Source organism: Ciona robusta, chromosome 8 (genome assembly GCF_009617815.1).
Source record: "Ciona robusta chromosome 8, ASM961781v2".
NCBI lineage: Eukaryota > Metazoa > Chordata > Ascidiacea > Phlebobranchia > Cionidae > Ciona > Ciona robusta.
In genome coordinates this window covers 4,776,034-4,794,660 of record NC_143242.1, presented here as the reverse complement: position 1 = coordinate 4,794,660, position 18,627 = coordinate 4,776,034, and the positions used below count along the sequence as shown (strand labels likewise).

The window sequence follows — 18,627 nt, the reverse complement described above, 5'->3', positions numbered from 1 at the left end:
CCCCACCCTTATACTATTCAAGCCATGACACCGAAACATAGCCAAGTTTTCTGTATATACATATAAAACGCAGCGCCAAATTACAGTGCTATAAAGGCAACCTTTACCTGAATAAAACTCTATACCTAAAACAGCAGTTTCATATGCTGTTGTTCGTGTATCAACTACATCACTCAAATAATTTCCACCTTTATATGCGGGCAAACCAAACTGAAAGTCAACGTAACTGCTGTATAGTAAATGATTTATTACCAGTTAATAATTAAAATGGCGTTTTAATTTAATTCTATACGCAGGTGTAGGAAAAATACATTTAAACAAATATCAGTTTCAACAAGCTTTCGCTTTGTGCCGCAGGTTTATTGTGAGGACGGTAGCCTATATACGGTTACTTAATTCTCGGGAGGACGACGATAAGGTTACATAATTGTATAAATAAATTTCACTACTACTAAGCAGAACGATAAAACAATGAAAAATGGACTATTTTACGCCAACCATAACCACGCCTTTAGTTAAAGCTGGAGTTAATACGTCGAATATCACCACCACAATTATTAGACTCTTGCGTTGATGAGTCGTCTCCAACTGGGTGTGTATGACTGCGTTCACGGTCTTCTTCTGACGTTGGGCTCGGTGGAAACATTTTCTCTAATTCCTCGATTTCCATAATCTGTTTATACAAAAAGCAAATCAAATTTAATACAGTTGTGAAATTATGTACTGTTAGTACTACCAGTTCTTGATGTTGATCTTTTGCCTGCTTGATTTTATTCTGTAAAATAATGCCAAAATCATAAGGAAAGTTATTACAAAAATAAATTGCAGGTTTTGCCCACCAATAAATCCTTAAAACGATCATGGCAAAGAATCGGATTGTCATATAAAAATTCCTCTTCTGCTTTATTTAGTTCAATGTCCAGTTCACGCACAATATCCGTGGTAAATAATACACTGCTCGTTCTATTAAACACCATATAGTAAGGTGGGGGAAGATGGGACACCTGTTTATCCAATTTCTCTTCCAATTTGGTAGTAAGCAAAAAACATTCAAAGAATTATGAAACTGTATGTTCATAACTCCCATGCACCGTTGTTAATTGTTTAAAACACGATCAGAATATTTGGATATTATGTGCTAAAGGTGTCCCATCTTCCCCCACCCTAGGCTTCTATAGACTATAAGATGGGATAACTTTAGCACCTAATAACCCGTATTTACTATTTGTGTTTCGAACAATTAACAATGTCCTTTTAAAGTCGTGAGGGTGTGGGTATATAATTCTGTGAACATTCTTAGTTCACTTCCAAGTTGGACAAGAAAAAAGAATAAAAACGTCTTGCACCAAGATGCTATAAGTAAAACTATGCTTTGCTTGATTTTAAGTTTCTTACAATGTGTTATATGTCTTCTTGCTTATATAGGTAGATAACATTTAAGGCAAATAACGACTATGTTTATAGTGACACCTCGAAAACGATTACGTACTAATTAAAACTTACTCTGTAGAGTTAGGTCCGCCACCATTTTGTAATGGTCGCGTATGTACTGCATTTGATCTACCACGAGTATGATTTGCTTGTTGTCTTAACCCTTCCAACTTAACGGTCTAAAAAATATGTGCAGCTTTTATTGTACTGTGTTTATCGAATATTGGTATTAAACAAAGAACATTCAAAGAATTATAAAACCGTATATCTTCGCGTACGACTCCCATACAGGATATTATATGCTAAAGGTGTCCCATCTTACCCAAAAGTACTAAATATAACGACTGTCATTTTACCCTTACTTTTGCTTTTCTACAATATTCTGATCTTCCTTACTGTGACAAAAAAGATAAAATAAAATCATTCATTAAACTCTACAGAGTCTACAACCTAACTTACCAGTTTTCTCCTTTCATTATTCCATTCCAAATGCTTAACCTATAAGAAAAATGTTACAGTCAAACGTAACAATGACGAACAGCCTAGTTTTATGTACAAGATAACAAGTTCATATATACATACCACTAAAACTTTATGGACTTTTCTGCGTTGTTCAAGGACACCAAAAATATTTTCACGAACCATTTTTTCCAAGTCCTGTTCAGCGCTGTTTCTCCTGCTCATTTTTAAGTTGTTTAACCTAATGTAGTGTATGATAACCCGGGTGCGACGGTTATATATACATTACACAATAACTTTCGTTTCAGTGCGTTCGTAATGTTGCAACTTGTGTTTACGTTTGTATTTGTTTAAGTTTGTATTATGTCCAAAGTAGGCTACACCAAAGAACATAGATATCAGCAAGTAAGAACAAGGCCGCCATCTTGTTTCCCACATGTTTCCCCGCTCAAACATCGTTGAACTTCACAAGCGTAAACCGACATATTTGCTCATTTTTGAGCAATGTTTGGGTTATATATGTTACACAATTATATATATATTTAACGTATTTGGCACCGGCATTGCATAAGTTTTAAATACTGTATTTACCTTTAAAAAGCGAATGCTTGAGTTTTGGTTGGGTTGTAAAATATTCAATTATTTTCAATTTTGATGAATCATAAATGTTTCCCGTATCCTATAATACAACTATTGAAACAAAAAATGAATAAAGGTCTAAAAAGCAGTAAAATATGCAAAATATCCGTTTGGTGCCCATGCTGATTCATGCATTTCACGCCTGATGTGGGAAACAAGATGGCGTCTATTGACCATTGTTTTCAAACAATGGGTTTCCTTACTTGTTGTATATCTATTTACTTTGGGCTACACGGCATACTGTTACAATATACCAATACGTTTATATATAATTTAATGCAGTTTTCACATTTACCAGCAAACAATTTTGCCTCTTTACTTATAGTAGGGTGGAGACATATAAGACACCTTTTCATTCTATTTTATCGTTTAATTTTGTAGTAAACAAACAACGTTCAAGGAAATATAAAACCATATTCTCACGACTCACAAGAAGCCAAGGTTAATTGTTTAAAAAACGATCAGGATATTTGGATATTATGTGACAATGGTGTCCCATCTTACCATACATTATTTCAATTTGTTTTGCTTGATTATATATATGTTGTATTGGTGAACTTTGACCTATTTTCCTATCGTAAGAAACGGTTGCATTATAGCGGGTAAACATAATTATATATATAGTAAACAAATATATAGGCTCATAAAAAACTAATTAAAAGATAAGGTTTAATGATTCCAAAGAATACACAAAGAGTGCGTGTAAGTGGTTACTTTGTTTCGCTTTTATTAAGTTTCTGTTTTGAAACAAAACAAACTTAATTTACTGACAGCGTCAACAAACACTCGTTTCTAATACGTTTTATAACTCACCTATTTTAAAGTAATGGTTTTTCTCAGGTTTGGTAATTTGTTTTCTTAAGATTGGTGATAGGCTTGTTAATAGCCTATAATGTTGTGTATAGAGCGCTATGGTCTTTTGAATGCCACCCTGAATGCCAATAGGTAAAATTTCAATTGTCCTCTTTAAATCTATTGCCTTGGTTATCAGTACGACTAAGCAGATATTAATATTGTGTTCACAATGACCTCAAAAGTTGTGTGTATATTTATTATTGTTTCGTATTTTATACAGAGCAACATTGCTCTAATGTCATTATTAAAATAAAACGCGTTGGTCTCTTTAATTAAATGCAAAAAAATATATTAAAGGGCCTAAACACACCCCACGTCACTTTCATTTTTTATGGTAAATTCATAAAGCGACCGTTTTATTGATTCCAAAAATACTTTGCTTATTAAAATTGGTCCAGTATAGGCGGAGATATTCGTCCTCAAACAGTGATCTCTAGCGCTATCCTTTTTTTACTACGAGCTTCGTGATTGTGACGTAGGAACGTACTAGTCACGTGACTGATTCATTCATTAAAGCGAAACCTGCGTTTTTTTTGTGCTTTTTTGCGTTTTTTTAGTTCTCTCGTTTTTCGCTGAAAATACTGCCTCTCGCCTTTCTGAATGAGAGCGACCACGCTTCAACAATTTTGTGACGTGTTTGTCACGTGGGTAGTACACTTCTCAATTTTTTTCGCCACGCAACTTTCAAATCAGTTTTTTGAATTTTACGGTGTTTGAGCTGGAATATCTTTGGTTATACAGAACCGATTAAAACAAGTAAGGTGTCGTTGGAATTAGAAAAACACACTCTATCGATTAAAGCGAAGTACATTTGGGGTGTGTTTAGGCCCTTTAAATTTATATTTTGTTTAATGAGTTTATGTAACATAATTTCGTAACGTCCAAAGGAATATATACAAAGGTTGTCAACTGTCTTAATACAATAATACATACACAAGAAGCGGTAATTGTAGTGTTATATACTACATCATATGACTCGTTGTATATCATTTTGTACAATACAAGTTTTGCGTAACCAGCAGCAGCATCAGGTGTTTACAATTATATGTCGTAACTTCCTTTGTTGAGTGTTTTGCGCCAAGCGCGCACAACCTTCTTCCGTAATCCACTTGATTCATCTAAGCTGGTATTCGAATCTGCTGTAAAAATGCAACATATATAGCTATGTGGGGTAAGATGGACACCTGAGCACAAAGTATTCAAATATCCTGATGGTGTTTTAAGCAATTGAGAATGGTCTGTGGAAGACGCGAGGATATACAGTTTTATTGTTTGTTTACTACCAAATTGGACGAGAAAATAGAATAAAAAGGTATCCTGTCTTCATCCCCGCCCTACTATAAAATATGGGGTGTTTTTAACGACTGTCGTAACTATCTTGTTTAAAGAAATTTGTTAATCGTTACAATCTAAAGAAATAAATATAGAATTATATATGTTAATAATGTTCTTTGCCGTACAAAGTGAATGAAAAATAATGTTAAAAATACTTACTTGGAAAATCAGAGAAAGATAGGGCTCGGAATTCCATCTCACTCGACATATTTACAATAGACGAAGCAAAATCGCCGTTTGCTGGTTGAATTTGGCGGTGATGATTTCCAAGCGATTCCACAGGACCAGGCAGTGTAGACGGATTCTGGTCACCATCTGCCATTTGTAGACTTCGTTCTTCGGTTAATACAGCCTCAGGAGCAGCAGGACTGGATACTGTAGGCGGCCTGTCGAGTAATTTTGATAATATGCTTAATATTGAAAAGTCATTAGCAGCTAACCTTGCATGACGATCAGCTAGCAGCTAACCTTGCATGACGAATTACTATACTATACATTAGAAACAGACAAAACGCACCATATTTTGTATCTTGAATTTGAACATAAACGTTCTCGTCGGGATACGTCTGCTGTTCCGTGCCCAATATAACCTGCAGCAAACGGCTTTCGCATTCTCCTTGAACTTCCATTGTTTCATTGTTTTGATACCACATCTTTTGATGCTTGATCTTTAACGCTTGTATAACCTGTATAAATAGTTACATACATAGTAGACCCATGTGATAATAAAATAACCAATTAAAATGAGCACACATCTAAATAATCAGCTTAACCAAACATACCGCATCACGATCAGCAACTTTTTTTTTCAAACCTTCATTTTCCTGCTCCAACTTTTCCATTTTCTACAAAAAAGTTAATATTATTGACAGTCACACACACACGGTAAATTTTACAAACCTCGCTTAAGTAACGTATCTCAAAAGCCTGTCTCTCGTCAAAACGTTGTTCTCTTGGATCGTTTAAGTTTGGCTTTGGCTGTTTCATACTTGTGGTTTTTTCTTGTAACACCAAAACCCAACTAAATTTGACTCTTTATATATAAACCTCTTTATATACAGAAAACTGTTTTATCGAAACAAAGATTCTTTTTTAATATATAAAATAATAATAATTCTACAAACCAATACAACAATTCTTTGCATGGTTACCTGGACATTTCAAATACTGTTATGAACATACAAGTGTAGAAAAACATATTCGGGTGAAATAGGGTATTTTTTATTGTTTTTCACTTAACTATACAAATACGTATATGGTCTACAGACTCTACACACGATATGAAGCCTGACTATTTATTCTCCCATAGGGCGCAATATACAGTACTGCGAGGTAAGTTGGGACACATTTAACACTTAATATCTAAATACTCTGATCGTGTTTTGATCAATTAACAACGGTCTATGGGAGTCTTAAGTATACGATTTTATGATTTTTTGAATGTTCTTTGTTTGTTGCCATATGGTACGAGAAAACAGAATGAAAATGTGTCTCATCTTTTCCCACCCTACTACTGCTTTCATCTGGTCCAAGGGTTCTCAAACGTATCTACTCGCGTACCACTTTTTGGGTTATGCAGCGTTCTCGTATCACCTACATGCTAAATAAGGCTCGTGAATATTAAACAAAAATTCATCAAACCTTTACCGCCCTCGCTACAGTGTCAATACACCCAGAAATTAAAATTCAGTAGTGCATTGATTTCCAACGCATAGCCTGATCAATTTCTCAGGTAAACAGGCTCCTCCATGTTACAGCACCATTTGGTAATTGCGTAAACTGTTCAGAAACTGAAATAAATAAATCAACAAAGTCGCCCATAGGTATACACAACAATATAGTTCCGTATTGCACTATAATTTGCTTAGCGACAAGAGCAAACATTTATTGCATCATTTTCAAATATTAACTTTGCCGACTCAATGTTGTCAGTCGTTGACGCCATTTTGTGTGTTGACCAAAGATGTCGTTGTTATACTACGAATGCCTTTTGTTTGCTATGGAGGAGCTAGAAACGTAACGTAACTTCCACGCGCAGACGTGTAAATATACGTAAAGGCTGGGGTAAGATAGAACATCTTTTTAAAATTGTCAACCGTAAAGCATAATATTCTTTCGGGTATGCTATTATCAAAGGTCCACACAACCTTTGTTGTATATAAAAATAGATCAAAAATGGCGTCCAAACTTAGTGGGACCATTCTAGAAGTACTGAGCATTCTACAACGTTTTTTAAAAAATCCCCGGTTTTTATTAAAGAGCCTTCCAGAAAAACGGAAGTTAGTTATATGGCCACCCGTATGATATTGGTAAAGTACATTTCTTGTTAGATACTACTGAGCTCATTTTACTGGACTAGATACGTATATTTATTTGTTTTGTTTCTGCAGGTATTTAGTTCCGCGTTTTGAGTTTACAATCGATTAAGTATGTCCAGACTGGACTACAGTAAATGGGATCATATTGAAATCTCCGACGACGAAGATGAAACACATCCAAACATTGACACACCGAGTTTGTTCAGATGGAGACATCAGGCAAGAGTAGAACGAATGGAAGAGCAGAAAAAGGAAAGAGAGCAATTGGAAAAAGGTTTGTATATTTGTTCCTTTTTTATTCACATGTTGAGTTAGGAGCCATATTGCTATAATTTGTTTGATCAGACAACTGTTGCGAAATCTAAACATTGGAGCTAAATAGCTCTATTTCACCCTAAGACGTTCTGGAAACATGCAGTTTTTCTTTTTTAGTCAAACGAAGTCCTACTTTTCTTAAAATGCAATAAGAGAAAAATGAAAACAGTATCAATAAGTTATAGGATACGGATACATTACATTGATTTAGGCTGCTTACCCTGTCACACCTATTTCGACAGCCACCTAACATGTTGTATTTGTTGTTTCCAGGCAAACAAGCACATAAGCAGAAGCTTCAAGAAGTGGAACAGAAATTGAAGAGCCAAGCTCTTAGTGAAGCGGATGTAAAAAAGATGAGCATGACCAAGGAGGAGCTCAAGAAACAAGAGGAGGAGTTCCAAAAGAAAGAGAGAGAATTGCTCAAAAAAGAGAAAGAGCAACCATGGAATATTGATACAATTTGTAAAGAAGGTTTTAGCAAATCAGTGATAAATAAGTAAGTTTATTTTATTTGGTATTTAGATTATTTTCTTATACATTTTTGGTTGTTGATTTTATTCTTTTTGCCTATCATACAAAACATGAATTTGGATATTTAAATTCATAAAATTTACTTTTTTTTGTAAATTACAATCATTGTAAATAAATATTTTATTTAAATAAGTTAAGAGCCTTAATGTGGAAAAGCAAAATCACCAATTTACATATGTGGTAACTCCTAAACAGCCACAAGGTGAATGAAACAACACACATAAAAACTAATGTTGCCCCGCCGCGCAAGAGGTTACTTTTTATTTATTTTGTGTCGATGTAGAAAAGCAAACGACGATGATAAAAATAAAACAGAAGAAGAATTATTTGAAGAGCAGAAGTTGTTCCAGCAAAAAAATGAAAAACAACTTCAACATTATGGGATGCTTAGTAAAGCAGCTGACAGTCGCAAGTAATTTATTTTATTAATAGTTTTGTTACTGCAGAAGTACATCTTATGTTGTGATGCTTTTATCCATTTTTCTTCCAAATATTGTTATTCTCCAAAAAATAGGGCAAAATAGATAAAAATTCACTGAAAGTAAGTTAGTAACGGATATCTAAATTTGACTAAAAATTAAAAATGTAAAAGAGTAACATGTATGTGAATATATGGCACATATATTCAAATGGTTTAGTAGTATTGCACTCTATTCTTTATGTAAATTTTTGTCAGATGTGACCAGTTTTTGTGACATACAACTTATTTCGATTTTTTTATCAATGTGAAAAACATATTGCGTAGATACTTGCAAGAAAACCCACACCTGGTTTCTGAGAAAGCAGCAAACTATTTGGTGATCTGGTGTATTGACTTACAAGTGGATGAGGTATGGTTAAGTTTAATTACATCCTTCATATATTTAGATACAAAGTAGAAAACATCTGTCACTAGATTCTTGACAACATGTCACCAGACTGTAAATCTCGATTTAGCTCATTGTCCAATGTTTATCTTTTTAAATCGCACTAAATCCATATGAATTTTAAATAAATATTGCATTTCATACAAACTTGGTATAGTAAACGCCTAGCATATGTGGAAGTACATAGCTGTTTTTTGTGTGTTTGGTGGTGTTTTTTATTTTTATTTTACTTTGGTTTTTGGTGATGACCAACAACAACATATATAAATGCCTAACTGGAGCACTAACTTTGACCAAGCAAGATACCTCATATATTACCAAGGTTTAGCATCGGGTGAGGTCCATGTTATAGAACCCTTAGCATTATAGTAGTAATAATAAAACAACTCTTGGCTATATCTCAGTGTTCCTAGCAGTAGAATCTTACCTTTATATAACAGAAAATGTGATAAAATCACTTAATATTTACCAGAAAACAAGTCTCATGGAACAAGTCGCCCACCAAACAATTGTCCTCCAATTTATCCTGCAACTTGCGAGCAAAATGGACACAGACCCGCGAAACTGCTTCAATGCTTTCTTCAACAGATTCGAAATGTCCAATGCTGATTACATGGAAAGTTTTAACGATGAGTTAAACTCTTTTAAAAAGAGGGTGAAAGGTGACTTGTTTTGACCTAAAACTGTTGGTTTATTTAGTTTTTACCTTGTAGTATTCTACTCTATGTGGGTGAGGTGCTTTTGGGTAAGGTCCTGCCAGATTTGGCTCATTACCCTAACACCCAGGCCCCTTTACCTCATAGTAAGACATAAAGCTTGGTAATTTTTATAGCGACACAGGTTACATAGAAGGCACAAAGTTTAATTCTTACTACGTAATAATATTCTGAAAATATTTAATGGGCCAATCAGAGACAGAATCAAAAACGAATTTTTGCACATGATCTATTTACTTCTATGTATAGTTTCTGTGTTATTCAATAAACATTTTCAGCAAATATTCCAGTTTTATTTTACTGTAAAAGATAAAAAATCCTGCCTTTTCTTCTTCAGAGAGAGCAGAAATTCGTATCCAGGAAGCGATAAAGAAATACGAGGAGGAAGAGAGACAGAAGGAGCTCGGACCTGGAGGATTGCATCCTGCTGATGTGATGGAAACGCTACCTGCGGTATGTCTCGCGGTGACGCGGCAAAGATAAAAGTGTTGAATTTGTAGCACATAGTATAATGATAAATTAATCGCATTGTCTTGTACTTGTGTCTTACATTTAAGACTTTACCTTTATAATTAACAAGATTTTTCAGATTAAACAATAATAAGCATATAAATATGTTTAGAAAATAATAATTCCCAGGTACAGTAACTGAGTATCTCATGTTAAAATTTGACCCCAAATATCTGCTCCCATAGCTTGTTACTTGTTACGCTGTGGGACCCACATAGAATAGAATGCCGGTTTTTATTTTTTTCTGCAACCTTAGATGTGTGTGCTGTGTACAGTTGTTGGTGTTTCTTTCTCTAGCAGAAAGGTTACTGGTTCGAGGCTCACCGATGTTACTATTGTGAGAAAATGTGTCTACGAGTAAAACACTTGTGCACTAACATAGTGTTGCAAATTGGCTGTTTAATTTGTCAGCCATACATTAATAAGAAGTTTTCAAACATTACTAGGAATTATCTGACTTGCTGTAAAATCCTATAGGAATACATTGCGAGTTAAATATCTTTTGAAATTTTCATTATTTACAGGTGCTACGTGAATGCTTTGAAAAGCAAGATATACCAATGTTACAGAAAGCCATCAGTGAAATGGATCAAGAAGAAGCTAAGTATCATATTAAAAGGTAATCATCTTGTAACTACAATATCTTTATGTTGTAATGTATAGGATGAGGCAGTGTATTACTGTAGAATAGATAGTAGACATACATGGAAGCAGATCTATTGAAAATGCCACCTGATTTTAAATCTTTCATACTTTTCAGATTTTAAATCTTTCAGATGATTTTGCTAATGTTTAGGAATATTATATTCTACCAACTAAACTGATATTTTTTATATTATGCTTTACTATAAATTTCACGTAGGGAAAATTGTGTTGTGTTCCAAACTTCCAATTAACATTGACATGAATTAATAAAGCTAAAAATACAAATAGGTAAACCATAAACCTAATATTTTAAGCAATATTCTTGCTTCATTAAAAATGTTAAAACTGTTATCGCAGCAATGTCAATGCCAAAAATTATATTGTGTTCTGAAAAAATGTTGCACTGATTTTATTAGCATTTTTCTTGCGAAAACTAACAATGGAAAAAACTAGAAAAAATTTGTTTGATGTAGGATTACAATATGTGGCCTTTAAATACTGAAATACTGCAGTTACTGCTAACACCCGAAGTCGTCACAAAGTGGTTGTGCAGTGTTCACTAATGGGTTGTCCAAATTATCAGCCATACAAAAAAGCTTCCATAAAATACAAAGTATCATATTAATAACTCATAAGTTGGCACGAGGTGTGTGAAACAGAACATCCGTGGTATAACAACTGTTGTTTTACGGCCACACGAGGATAAACCAAGTTACATTCGCCTTAAAAACCAATCTTTAGATGTGTGGATTCTGGGTTATGGGTTCCTAACGCAAACGCCAAAGATGATGGTGCAGAAGAAGAAGAAGTTTATGAAGAAGTGGAAGGCTCCTCAGCTCCGGATGCAAGCCCCTCTGCTTCAGAAGCAAACACCTCTGCCCCAGAGGCAAAAGATGCTGGAACCGAAGTGTGACACAAAATACTGGCTGAGAAACCACAATATTTTGTAAAATTTGTCACTTAGCGACTCGCTGTCATATTTGTTAATCGAGTAATTTTTTTAACGTCAATTTGAGTTTCAGCTTTCAAAGCAATGGTGAGAATATCCCTGCCACCATTTTATGTCCATAGTTACATGCTTCAAAGATCAACAAAGGAATTGAATGGGGATTATTCAAACTTTCTGAACTTGTTTTCTTCTGTCTGTCCGTTTTTGGTTCTATCTAAGCTATTATTTCACTTGTTTAAATTTCTACGCTGGACCAAGTCAAAAAATGAAACCGTCAAAAAACTACCGCAGTTATACTGAAATGAAGTATATTGTTGACAGAAAACTTAAACAAACGTAAGAAACTTGAAACAAAAAAGATATGTTATTTACAAGATAAGTAGGCCTATGTAAAAGAACGTAGGTGAGTCCAGAAATTAATGTTAGCTCGACAGTCAAAAGCAAGCTTGGGCATGATTTTAATAATATTTACCTAAAGTTCGTTCTACAGTAAAGACAGTATATAATATGGTATAAAATACTAGAACAAGTTAGTGAATTCTAAATCCAGAGAAACGTGTACATGACTCTGTACCCAAAGAATCGACGTCGCTTTTCTCAACGATAGACCCTTGCAGCAACACAAGGAACAAAACGTCGTTTTCGTTCAGTTCAGTAAGCATTGCGAAGCTGTGTGGTGTGGTATGTGAGACGGGAGTTGTTGCATTGGTTGCTGGTGTGCTGAATATTCTGAGGGAGGTCTCCATTTTTCGTAGTGCAAGAGAAGCCGAGGTGCCTTGAGCTGTACAGAAGTCGACTTGTAGGAAGTATGTACCTTGGCATGGAGCAATAAAGACACCGTTGATCCCGTTCACGACGGACTCTGGTTTTTTCATCATCTCATTGTTGAAGTAAATGGTATTGACTTGACCCTCTTGCGGTTTAATCTCATACGTGCTTGTTTGTATTCCTTGCGTGTCAGCCGCGTCGACGGAGATTGCTTGATTCAGGCTAAACGCTACAACTGTGATGCATAAAAACATGTTACAACATTACGCTAACAAAAAGTATAGGATATCTTCGAAAATGTTGTGTTGTATTCTGGGGTAAGATGACAAATAATATCCTAATCGTGTTTTAAACAATTAACTAAGGTATTTTATAGTCGTATGGTTGCGGTTATATAGTTCTATGTTCTTTGTTTACTACTAAGTGGGACGAGAAATAGAACAAAAAATATGTGACATCTTACTCCAACCTATTATAAAAAAACGTTTTACCTGAAGGGCATGCACCACTAATACTGCTTGGTTTTTCTTCTGCGGCTTCAGCGAGTCTACCCGGTCCTATTGATCCCCACACTTGGTCTTCAATCGCAACGTCCTGCATTTCCATGTTGGTAGTTTTTTCGCCAAGAGCAGTAATCTGCTTCTTGTTGGTGTTTATTTGAGTTTCAAGGCGTTTCAGCGCAGTGTTGTGCAACTGAAAATCGCTTATTGCTTTGTCAAGCTTGGACGACACTCCTGTGCAACACTGTGGTACTGCCCGGTCACGTCTTACAGCAGGGTCTTCTTGGATTGGCATGGCATCAGACATCACAGGTGGCGGAGGTGGGGGACCGTCCACGCTGTTTTCTAAAACTGAAAGCTGTAGTCCGCTTGGTATCGGTGGTGCATTGTCTGACTGTGAACGGAAAATTACGAAGTTTAAAACAATACGTCTATAAATACAAAGTGTGCAGCTTTGTATTTTATGGCATTATTGATAGTGCAGTATATTTTATTTACTCTTTACTCAGGTATTTTATATACAGTACGGTGGGGTAAGATGGTACATGTTTTCATTATCTTTTTTTCGTCCCATTTGGTAGTAACAAAGAATATTTTCAGAACTAAACAACCGTAGCCCCGCGACTTTAAAAATGGTGTTGTTAATTGTTTAGAACACGACCAGGAAATAATGGTAATGGTATCCCATCTTTCCCCACAGTACCATAGCTGTTGTATTTTCGATTCTTACCGGTTTCGGCGGAGCGTCTACACTTGTTGCAGTAGAATCTGTCTTTCCTATCAATAACAACTGAACCGATGCTTCAAGATAATGAACCCGGTCATTTAACTTTTGGTTCTTTTCTACAATGCCATGCGTTGTAATCAACAAGAAAACGACAAAGCCAGACAGAACTAGAATGAAGAATGCCAACAGAAACACCTTGCACCCTAAAAATCGAGGAAATGTTAAGAATATATACGGCATATAGGATAGCGTATATAGTTGACAAAGTACGGCGCTTATTGTTACCAAAATTAAGCACAGCGAGGGATAGGAAACGAGATACATGTCTATAACGCCGTTGCCAGTTACACGAGGCTACGGTGGAGAAGATGGGACTCCTTTTTATATTCTGATTACTCGTCATATTTAGTAGTAAACAAAGAACATTTAAATTATTATAAAACTGTATTTTCATGACTCTTATAGACCTTTGATAATTAAAAAAAAACGATCAGGATATTTGAATATTGTATGCCAAATCTATCCCATCTTCTCCCACAGTACTTTATAATTTGTACAAAGTTCTTTGTTTGTGGTTTCTTACCTATGGCGGCGGCGTTCGCTCCCGCCTTTGATGCTTTAAGGTCATCGTGCGATGAGTTATTAAACATCTGGTAAAACTTCCGGGACCTAAAGGAAGCGAAAAGGTTTACCGCGATTAATTTAAACTAATTCATGTTATGGCACTCTACAAACAACAAAGTTATACCTTGGTTTCTCAGTCACACCACTGTCGTTTTTCACAGCATGCGCAGACATAACCGCAGAAGCCATTGTTTGACTGCGGCCCTTTTCTGTTAAAATAAAAGATTATATGTCGGGGTAAAGTGGTACAGTAAGTCGAGGTAAAATGGCACTTGGTTTTCATTACCTTTTGTTTTTCCTTTTAGTAGTAAACAAAGAACCATTAAAGTATTATATAATCGTAGCCTCATGGCCCCGTTATCAATGCTTAAAAATAGATCAGGAAATATAATACATTAAGGTTAAAGTAATCCCTTCTTAACCTACAGTCCTATATTTTTGTTCAATGACGAAGAAACACTTGCTATTACTTACCCGTATCACTCTGTCCTGCTCCGTCTTTATTTTTATCATAAATCACGTCTTCGTCCATTGTACTGTACCTGTAGTAAATTGCCTTAATAGATTATAATGTTTAATACAACCGGTCTGTGCTTATATGCGTATTGAGACCTGTGTTGTGTACCTATGGTGATTCATGTTATGTTAGTTGCCCACTGATTCACGTAAGGTTAGTAGCGGGACGCTTAGTATTAAACACTATTTCACTGTGTAATATACATCCATATATGTGTATAGACATGCGTTTATTACTGCGAATATTGTATTTCAGTGGGTTGGCACAAACTAGAGTAAATATTGTTAATTGTTGTACTGTGATAAACACTCTTACGTTTTGATACTGATGTCAACTTTAATTATTCAAACTTATGACGTATAGTTGGCCTATGGATTCTGTTATACATGTATCCAAACATAGATAACGCTATACATTCCCATAGCATAAAGAGTGTTATTTTAAACGCCACAGTTTCGTTTGTAAACTGTTACGTATATAGACAAATTATTACATCATTCGGACGATTCTAATATAAATTTCCAGCGCTTCGATCGTTTTTTTAAATGTTTTAATATTTTAAATGCTAAAATTAACGCGTTTTATTTTAATTTATCTTACTGACGTCATTTGTACGCAACTAGTTGCTTTTCAAAATAGCAGAAATGAAACTATTTTAAACTAAAATCGAAAAAAAATTGTCATGCAAAAAAATGTTTTTTTAACTTTTAAAAATCTCTACCTTTCTCCATCGCTTGTAACTCCGGTCACGTGGTTTACAGGAACAGAAATATCCTCGTCCGACTCGTAAGTCAATTTGTACATATTTTAAAACGGTGGTTATTTACACTTTTCTTTGTTGCTTCTAGATACAGAGATGAAGGTGTTACTCACATCCCACGCAAAACTTCCACAGAGACAACTATATTGACTAAGGTCACGTTGTCGGAAGCCAAAAAAAGTCTTAACTTAATGGACCCTGGAAGAAAGGTTATGAGTTTTATTACGGAACCTTACATTTAAATAATATTTTATGTATATAGTACTGTGGGGGAATATAGGACACCTCTAGCACATTATACCCAAATATCTTGATCGTGTTTTATACAGTTAACAACGGTCTATGGGAGTCGTGATGATACGATTTTATAATTCTTCGAATGTTCTTAATTTGTTTGCTACCAGACGAAAACAGAATAAAAAGGTGTCCCAATCTTCCCCCCACTCTATAGGCTACTATATATGCACCGCTTTTTATTCTAACTGTAATAAATTCTATGAATCTGGCCCTGTGCTCATGAAATTGAACTATTCTGACAAACAATCAGTATCCAGTGCAACAAAAAATAACACGCACAATTCTAGTAACACGAATTTGATTCTATATTTCGCCTAAAGTGGCATCATCAGTCTCTTATTGAAACAAAATGCCTTGAATTCTATTAGGAGTTAATACAAGATATACGAAAACTGTGCTTTAATAACTTTTTAATGTTGTATTCTATTACTAAATTAAATGCTGCGAAACTCAGCTTTCTTTATAGGCCTATATACCCTTCAGCACAACAATCTATTCTGGTGTGTAATCCTATAGACATCGAAAAATATATCACAAGTTATGTTATATATTTAGCTCTTCTGTTCTGGACTAAAGTTTCCTCTTATATAAATAGGATCACCGAAAATGACAGAGTTTCAATCCACCAGCTGCGTTGTGACCAATTTTGTGCGGATGATATGACGCGACATACGCTGTCTATTCCACTGGGCTGCTATACTTTTGCATCCTACGTCATTCAACCAAACAATGCAAAAGAATATGCGGTGTGACTCAGGTGTGCAACGTAATCAACTCCACTAGCCAGGTAGGGCTAAAAATGAGGTAAACACGTCATACGGTTACACTTATACATATACTTATTTATACAACTTTTAAAACTTGCTCTGATTTCATTGACGATGCTCGGCAGACGCATATAGGCCACATGATGATTAAATATAACTTCTACCTTATGCAGACACAAATACACGTATAACACAGCGCCTCAATACTATACCGCGCGTCCACAATTAGTAAAACCCGACAAATAAATTTAGGTCCAATAACTAAAATATAAACTGTATCCGTTTACCCGTTAACCTTTCGCGCCTATTGTATCCTTCGCAGTAACGAACGATTTTACGGAGACAAAGTATATACCTGCCTCATAGCATGCTAATCGTAGCACGAACGCTTCCGCTGCCATTGTCCTAACTGTCTCTCAGTTGCTTATGCACTGGGACAGCATAAAGATGACCCACTGCATTTGTGAGTGTATGTCACCTCACGTCGCTTCGCGCAAATCCTTCAAAGCAGTGGTCTTTACGTCACGATGCAAAATACTGAAATGTTTGTATAAACAGTTTTAGATTTTGGTAAGTTTTAAATTGCATAATGTGTATGTGAACGTATATTGTTTACTTCCGCGTATTATAAGCGTTAAAGATTATTTCGATATTGTAAACCCAAATACCTTTAGCATAGCAACATCCACTATCGAAATATACTCCGTAATAGACTGTTTTTACGAAAGACACAAAAAGAGGGCATCTGTATTACAGAAATTACTTTATTAATTGAGTTGGTACCATAGCTAATCGGAAAAACATATACACACCTCTTTTGAAAATAGGGGGGGGGGGGAAATGGGACACTTTTCATTTTATTTTCCCGGCCCATTTGGTATTAACAAAGATATTCAAAGAACCATAAAACAGATTCTTCATGACGCCCATACAGAACCGTTGTTAACTGTTTAAACTTAAGAGCATAATCAGGATGTTTGTTTTTTTGTGCTAACGGTGTCCCGTCTTTCCCCCAGTACTATACTATATACCAAATACTTACGATAATTATTTGCAAACTCTTTAGAAAATGTTTTACTGCTACATGAATTCGTTAGAACTTAGATGTCAAAAGCGTTGTCGATTTTTTCCAAGAATTGAGTCGCACAGATTTACAATTAGTCAATAGTAAGTTTTCCCCATACAATTACCATTACTAACAGGGTCAGTACGGTTCCAGTTATCGACCTTCGCGTCTGGTAGTCAATGACAAGAACGCTCCCAACACATGACGAGTAACATCATGTTTGGACAGATCAAAATGTCATTCGTTCAAATGAAGTAAATTGACATTTATGTTTTCCTTTTCGGATGTATGGAGTGCAGACAAACAAATAGTTTAAAGTCATGGAAATTAATAATTGGAACTCACGTTAAGAGACAAATAAGTTCGTTTAGTTTTTAGACTGCTTTCTCCCCTTGTTAGTCGTTAAATACAGCAGCTTTAGCGAATCGATAAGAGTGTTCACAAATCACAACCAGCAAGGGCTTTCAATTCTACAGCGTTCGTTAAGACTGTTCAATGCTAAAGGCGTGTGACGCAGATTGCTAATTTGAATAACGAGCTGTTTGCTGCGTGGATATGTTTACTATACAGATGTCTAGCAGTAGAATCGTGTGTATGTATAGTACTGTAGGGGAAATATCGCGTTTCAAACTATTAAAAGAGCCTTTTTAGAGTGGCAAGGATAGGGTATTTAATTCTGTAAATATACTTTGTTTACTACCAAATAGGGCGACAGAAGAGAATAAAAGTTGTCCCATCGTACCCCACCTTACACTCTTAATGCTTATTCATTCAAAGAAGTCCCAGCAGCCCGAGTATAGCATATGACACTTAGTTTACTGTATGTCAGCTAAAGCAATTACAATTTATTCAAACGATTGGTTGGGTAATCTGCCAGAACAGAATCATTCTTAATTTCGTGCTCATTTTAAATCAATCGATGTGCCCGTTCTCCCTGAAGAATAGCGTCCAGTCACGTATTTTTCAATCACGCGTGTACACCAGAGCATACAGCAGTCATTCGTTCAGTTGTACTGCATACAGTTGACT

At 35.4% G+C, this 18,627-nt stretch overlaps 4 protein-coding genes across 5 annotated transcripts; 1 reads left to right on the top strand and 3 right to left on the bottom strand.

Moving 5' to 3' along the window:
* Positions 1-608: 608 nt before the first annotated feature.
* LOC149732561 (uncharacterized) lies at positions 609-2,239 on the bottom strand. The gene is made up of 5 exons (XM_089883113.1): positions 2,014-2,239; positions 1,891-1,929; positions 1,504-1,610; positions 836-963; positions 609-673 (listed from the first exon to the last, which is right to left on the bottom strand). The coding sequence occupies exons 1-5, from the start codon at positions 2,113-2,115 to the stop codon at positions 609-611; spliced, it is 441 nt and encodes a 146-aa protein (XP_089739239.1). The 5' UTR covers positions 2,116-2,239.
* A 1,975-nt stretch (positions 2,240-4,214) lies between these two features.
* Positions 4,215-5,868, bottom strand: LOC149732560 (uncharacterized). Of its 2 annotated transcripts, none has more exons than XM_089883146.1 (5): positions 5,620-5,868; positions 5,502-5,564; positions 5,237-5,405; positions 4,879-5,105; positions 4,215-4,523 (listed from the first exon to the last, which is right to left on the bottom strand). In XM_089883146.1, exons 1-4 carry the CDS (start codon positions 5,704-5,706, stop codon positions 5,062-5,064), a joined length of 363 nt encoding a protein of 120 aa, XP_089739272.1. In that variant the 5' UTR covers positions 5,707-5,868; the 3' UTR covers positions 4,215-4,523; positions 4,879-5,061. The 2 variants fall into 2 exon arrangements, with proteins under 2 accessions (XP_089739272.1, XP_089739273.1); XM_089883147.1 differs by having other exon boundaries at positions 4,215-4,520.
* Positions 5,869-6,928: 1,060 nt separating this feature from the next.
* On the top strand, positions 6,929-11,857 carry LOC149732559 (hsp90 co-chaperone Cdc37-like). Its single transcript, XM_089883140.1, has 9 exons — positions 6,929-7,028; positions 7,110-7,311; positions 7,626-7,851; positions 8,170-8,298; positions 8,632-8,716; positions 9,225-9,414; positions 9,806-9,921; positions 10,503-10,597; positions 11,365-11,857. Exons 2-9 carry the CDS (start codon positions 7,149-7,151, stop codon positions 11,534-11,536), a joined length of 1,176 nt encoding a protein of 391 aa, XP_089739266.1. The 5' UTR covers positions 6,929-7,028; positions 7,110-7,148; the 3' UTR covers positions 11,537-11,857.
* Positions 11,858-11,863: 6 nt separating this feature from the next.
* On the bottom strand, positions 11,864-15,700 carry LOC149732558 (uncharacterized). The gene is made up of 7 exons (XM_089883137.1): positions 15,430-15,700; positions 14,666-14,733; positions 14,316-14,400; positions 14,151-14,236; positions 13,571-13,770; positions 12,832-13,234; positions 11,864-12,575 (listed from the first exon to the last, which is right to left on the bottom strand). Exons 1-7 carry the CDS (start codon positions 15,510-15,512, stop codon positions 12,103-12,105), a joined length of 1,398 nt encoding a protein of 465 aa, XP_089739263.1. The 5' UTR covers positions 15,513-15,700; the 3' UTR covers positions 11,864-12,102.
* Between the last annotated feature and the right edge of the window lie 2,927 nt (positions 15,701-18,627).